This window comes from Petromyzon marinus, unplaced genomic scaffold, assembly GCF_048934315.1.
Source record: "Petromyzon marinus isolate PM22_M1 ecotype Great Lakes invasive population unplaced genomic scaffold, UKy_Petmar_22M1.pri1.0 PM_G_Scaffold_27, whole genome shotgun sequence".
NCBI classification, from domain to species: Eukaryota; Metazoa; Chordata; class Hyperoartia; order Petromyzontiformes; family Petromyzontidae; genus Petromyzon; species Petromyzon marinus.
In genome coordinates this window covers 1,506,189-1,512,672 of record NW_027422839.1, presented here as the reverse complement: position 1 = coordinate 1,512,672, position 6,484 = coordinate 1,506,189, and the positions used below count along the sequence as shown (strand labels likewise).

At 43.0% G+C, this 6,484-nt stretch overlaps 1 protein-coding gene across 1 annotated transcript; it reads right to left on the bottom strand.

The window, feature by feature from the left end:
- On the bottom strand, positions 1–5,780 carry LOC142913955 (protein cordon-bleu-like). Its single transcript, XM_076061082.1, has 3 exons — positions 5,776–5,780; positions 5,402–5,618; positions 1–343 (listed from the first exon to the last, which is right to left on the bottom strand). Exons 1-3 carry the CDS (start codon positions 5,778–5,780, stop codon positions 83–85), a joined length of 483 nt encoding a protein of 160 aa, XP_075917197.1. The 3' UTR covers positions 1–82.
- Between the last annotated feature and the right edge of the window lie 704 nt (positions 5,781–6,484).

Below are 6,484 nucleotides of genomic sequence, written 5' to 3'. Positions count from 1 at the left end.
ACTTTACCAAAAGAACCAAAGAAGGATGAATCCTTGCAGTCACGAAAGCTTCAAATCGAAACGAATTTTTTGTTCTTTTCCATCAGCTCAAAAGTAACGTTAAAACAAAACCTCTGCTCCTGTCGACGGCGTACACCTCCTTGACGCCGAGCTCGGACAGCGAGCACGAGGTATCGAGCAGCTCCGTCTCGCTGGCGTCCCCGAACAGCGCCGTGTGGTGGACGTCAAGCTCGCACTCGTTGCAGATGTCGGGCAGCAGCGCTTGCAGGGCCACGCGCGGGCTCGCCAGAACTACGGTCTTCTTACGCGCTCGCGAGTAGTTCACCGTCAGCCGCACCGTTTGCTGAAAAACAAATTAAGTGATGTAATACTCTTTGCTTCTATTCGGTAAAGTCACGTAGGTAAAAAAAATCACGACGTTTCGGCCACAACAACACAAGTGGCCTTCATCAGGTGAAGGGGCCGTGCTGTCACGAGGACAGCGTTGGAGTGAAAACAGCCAAGCCCAGGTCGCGTCCTTTAAGCTGTGTGGGAGGAAGCAAAACGCTTTGACAAAGGAATTAGTATAAACATGAGCACGATGTACGTAGGAGGTGCATGGGCCATGACCTGAGCTTGGCTGTTTTCACTCCAACGCTGTCCTCATGACAGCACGGTCCCTTCACCTGATGAAGGCCGCTTGTGTTGTGGCCGAAACGTCGTGATTTTTGTTATTTTATTTTTTACCTACGTGACTTTACCCAATAGAACCAAAGAGTATGGATCCTTGCAGTCACGAAAGCTTCAAATCTAGAATTAAGAGATTTAAGTAGAGGATCGACGAATTGAACGCTGTCGTTAACAAATCCTGTCTTCGTTTACCCTCTTAGGATCCAGCTGTCAACGTTCATCAAATTTCTCCATTTAAAAATGAAATACTGGGCTAGGCTGTGGATTAAGGGGGACTAAAACTGGGTTACACTTGGTCTGAATTACAGTATAAAACCTCACGATGTGCTGTAGTGGAGGTTCAATGGGACAGGAAGCCCACCTCTTCACACAAATAACAATGTTATTGTATTTGTCTCTCAGCCAATGGGGCCTCTGCCTTTGCAGGAAAACTCTGCACCAGTTTCGACCTTGTGGATTGCCCTTTTAAACAAATGCTGTTTCCAGCTGTTGAGAACAGCAGCACCATTAAAGCTATGGTGGATTTAGCAGCAGAAAACAGAAAAAACTATACACAAACTCAAGTTTGTGGTGGAGGATCATGGGTAATGAATACATAATACACAGACTGTAAAATTATGTTTTGTCTTTCTGTTCCCCCCCTTGTACTGTGACTCTGTACTGGGCTCATGCTCAGTCCCAACAAAAACCTTTTTGTAATGATGTTTCATCCATTTTGCCTATGGACCTTCCAGACCAATATTTTCCAGCAGTGCAGACAAAGCATGATTTCAGAAAGTAAGCTGGTTTCGAATTTCTGGATCACATCACCAGTATATAACCTGCTTAACAAATGATGCTGTGTAATATTCCATATATCCTGGATGACAGGATGCATGCATTTGTACCCCTGGGGAGAGCCTCTAACTAAGCAAATTCATCGTGTAACTTGTATGATTCACGATAAAGGTTTTTGGGTGAGATCGCGTTATTTATAAATGTGTCGTAAAACCCTCCACCACCCGACATGGCCAAAGCAGTAAACATGTGTCACGTTCACAAAAGACAAAATATTCTAGATTTGAAGCTTTCGTGACTGCAAGGATCCATATTCTTTGGTTCTATTCGGTAAAGTCACGTAGTAGGTAAAAAAATAAAACAACAAAAATCACGACGTTTCGGCCACAACACAAGCAGCCTTCATCAGGTGAAGGGACCAGCCTGTCTAGAGGACAGCGCTGGAGTGAAACACAGCCAAACTTAAAGGTCGTAGTCTGAGCGTGGCTGTGTTTCACTCCAGCGCTGTCCTCGAGACAGGCTGGTCCCTTCACCTGATGAAGGCCGCTTGTGTTGTGGCCGAAACGTCGTGAGAATTTTATTGTTTTATTTTTTTACCTACGTGGTGACTTTACCGAATAGAACCAAAGAGTAAAAGACAATTAGTTCACTACTTTAGCCCATTTGCGCGTAGAAGAGTGAATCCACAACATAATTTACAACATTGTGAATACGACGTTTCGCTGGTGATTAGATCCAGCATCATCGGGCAATTCGCCAGAATGGTGAAGCCCTCTCCGCTTGCTCCCGGTCTTAAATAGAGCAGCAGTAGGGTGACGTCATCATTTAACTCATATCAGGCGCAGCGATTAGAGGTGGATAGGGGGAGGGTATTGTAATTATATAATAGATTGGTAATTATTCAATTGTTATTAATTACTAGTAGTTTCCCCTATAAGGAATTGTAGTTGCAATATATTTAATTTAACAATAAGGGTTACGACACGTTTATAAATAACGCGATCCAACCCAAAAGCCTTTATTATGAATGATATTGGTCGCGAAAGCCTACGTGTTAAACTTGTAAGATGAAAATAAATGCACCAAAGGTTATCGGTCTGTATCCAGCTATATGCCTCTGTGTCTAGTATACAATAAACAACCATCACAAGATAAAATCTAAGACGTTTTGTCATTTGGTAGAATATCAACTAATGTACCATGGCCTCTGGTACAATTGGGCTTTCACAACATTTACATACTCGCTAAACATTCTAAACTAGCCCCTGATCCTGGTGTACAATGCAAAGCCACCACAGGAGAGAAGATCAAGGCCTTGTTCACTGATCCCCAGGATTAAAGCACCTGCAGTTGCTAAGCAGGCTTAAATTACATTTCAGACTAAACAATGCAGAGTAGAATTGGAAATACGTAATAGATTTGGATATCATGGAAAACACATGTCTCTAATTACCAATATCTATCCATATCTCTGTTTAAGAGCATTTCATTATTGTAATTTAATTGTACTTGTGTTGGTGTCAATAAAGTAGGAAATATGGAAACAGTTGCATAAAACTATGACAGTATAGGCTGACCTGGCTATAAATCAAAAGTAAACGCATCTATGCCTCTATGTAAGGAACGAGACAGGAAGACTTCTCCACAAATCTGGATGTCGCCTGATGAAGCTGGTTGTAATTACTGGCAAAACGTCGTACTCAGATTGTAAATGTTGTGGCTTGGCTCCCCAACACACCGGTGTGCTGTACTAGTACACTACACTATACACTACACTACTATACACTACACTATACACTACTAGACACTACACTATACACTACTATACACTACACTATACACTACACACTACACTACACTATACACTACACTATACACTGCTATACACTACACTCTACACTACTATACACTACACTATACACTACTATACACTACACTATACACTACACACGAGTGCTGTACTAGTGACGAATCGTCCACGTTCTGTTTACGCGACAGCCCTTACTAGTTGGCTGTGTCGGGTGGTGGCGGGTTTTCACGACACAACATTTATATATTTATACGCGGTCTAACCCAAAAACCTCTATGATGGATATTGGTCGCGAAAGCCTGCTACGTGTTAAACTGACCAACTCCAACTCTGCCTGACCACCACAGTCCTACTCAAATAGTCACACAAAGTGGCTGCATCTTAGCCCTTCGTATTATTCATAAGACTGCCGGTCTCCTTTTACCAATTGAAATCTTACTCCAACCATTCACATATTTCCAAGAGGAAATTTGACTTCCTCATTACTACCAAGTAACGAGGCAGTCAAATTTAAAAGATTTAACAACAAAAAGCATCGTACGCTTTTCGAAGCAGACTTCAACTTTGCACAGAAGAACGGAACGGTCCAACTCTATCTTCTCAATAAAGCCAAGTATGGCGCGTAAATACTTTGATCTAAAAGCAATCCATCCTTTTCACTGAATGCAAGTGATAAATATAATCACAGCCGGTGAAGTGACGAGAGGGAAATATTTTCCTTTAAAATTAATTAGGTTGCAATGTTTATACAAGATGCTTAAAAGTAAAACATTTTTAAAATAAGAATGTTTGCATAGCATATTCCACCCATGGATAAGTATTATCATCATCATCCGCATCATCATTCAGTATAAATTTTCTACTGGATGAATGCTAAGTATAGCCTGGTAAAAACATGATCTGCAGGCGAACTGAGCCAAAGCAAAATGTAGTTACTCTTTGTTTTTTTATCAGTAAAGTCACGTATAAATAATAAAATAACATAATAGCGTACGACGTTTCGGTTGCAACACAAGCAGCCATCATCAGGTACAGAAGAGCTAAGTTTACGAGAGAGAGGGGAGACACAACCTCAGATGTATACACAGACACCCAAGTAGGGGGGAACTAACACAGATACAACAGGGGACACAGAGAGAGAAGCATACCAGACAAACAGGGTTTAGCAACATTTGGAAACCATATAAAGCAACACAGTCGGTCGGTCAAAACACAATCAACGCGTAGTCCGGTTGATCACGCTATTTCAAAGATTGATAAATTGCAAGTTGTAAACTGGCGGGTAACACCAACCGGTGCATCCAGTGAGGCATGATGTGATAATGGCATTTCATCATGTTTCATTAGTCAAGATACCAAAATCCAACCAAATCCAGTCTCACAAATATTTCCATTCATAAGTAGATTTGACCCGAAGGGGTCAAGGTTTCCCGATGATAACTTATCGCGTGACGGTGTAGTCGGCAGCATGCGTTCAGAAATGAATCCGGCACATTATCACAAAGGTCAAATCGGAGAGCCATGTATATAACATGGTAATCCACAGATGGACCCTAATACAAAACTGTACAAAATCCTTTTACCTGTAACAACACGTGAGACTTTCTACAAAGTGTCAACAAGCACGACACGGCCGAGGAAATGTGTGAAAGACGCCTAATGCAGAAGCTAACCAATTGAGGCAATGACGTCTAAAATGTACTTAAGGAGAATTTAACTAAAATTGTGTACTGACAATGTACACACATGCTGTGTTAACACACACCCATAGCCACACCTAGCTCAAAGTGTAGTTTCAAACTCTTATAATTCATCTAATAATAGTTATTTGCATGTACGCATGAACCGGGCCACTTTGCTTACACGTCCATTTTTCTAATCAGCTTTGTCACTCCGAGATCTCTACGCAGGTTTCAGCGTGTTTCGACTGTACAAAGTCTTGTCTACGACGAGGCCGCGTCAGCGAATCAACGCTTTACCTCCGGGACAACGGGCTGCATCGGCTTCCTGAGTCGGTCATCAGTGGCGGGCCGAGGCTTTTTAGGAGGAAGGCCGTCACTCCAAGATCTCTACGCAGGTTCCAGCGTGTTTCGACTGTCAAAGTCTTACCTACGACGAGGCCGCGTCAGCGAATCAACGCTTTACCTCCGGGACAACGGGCTGCATCGGCTTCTCCAGTCGGTCATCGCCGGCGGGCCGAGGTTTGAGGAGGGCCGTCCCAGCACCGAGGGCCCCCAGCAGTGTGCTGGGCCCGTACTGTAGAGGCGATGCATCGTCCCTCGATAGCAGCTCCAGGGTGTGGCCGTCAGGGCTCAACCGGTAGGGACCGCAGAGTTCAACCAGGAGGTCCGTCACCGTCCTGCTGCTCACACAGCAACACGTGGGCAGCAGCAGCAGCAGCTCCAAGTCAACGTCAAAGTGTGAGTCGTGCGTAAGGACATTTGTTGTTCCCGACTGAGGCCCGACTCGTAATTTAGAAACCAGAAAATTGTTCAAAAGATGCAGCGTGATATTCTTACAGCATGGCTATGAACGCTCGCGGATGCGTTTGTGTCATGTTTACATTCGATGTGTGGAGTGTAATTTAAATTACTGTTTACGGGGCCGTAGCAATGAGTATGGAATGTAAGTAAAAAATTGTACACAATGCATCTTCAAAACACTCACCATCCTAACGTATTACAAGGAGGGGGATCAATCATACGTCTTGTTCACACTCATGGATTTCAAACACGGCTTAACAAGTTAAAACGTGTTGCATGGATACAAAATATACTTTTAATGTTGTATTCAAAATGACCGTAAATGTTTTCCAAGAAATAAAATGGCGTGTTTATTATATCCATAGCGATTATTTGCGCATTTAACAAATCCCAAAAAAAATAACACACCGGCAGATGCAATCACCCAAAAGATGACCACATTACAGACAACTGGAAATAGCTCATTATAAAATTGCTTGCAAAGAGGGCAATTTGACCTCGCGGCCATGAAGATTTATGCTTCGTGAAAATAACACATTTATTTTAATGCATTTAAAACCCGCTGTGTGAGCACAGAAACATTCCACGTGGAGCCAGTTTTACCTGGGATCATTCGCCCACCCACGCAGCACGTCCACCACTCTCATTAAACTCCACTCACCACTCTTATTAAACTCCACTCTTATTAAACTCCACTCACCACTCTTATTAAGCTCCACTCACCACTCTTATTAAACTCCACTCA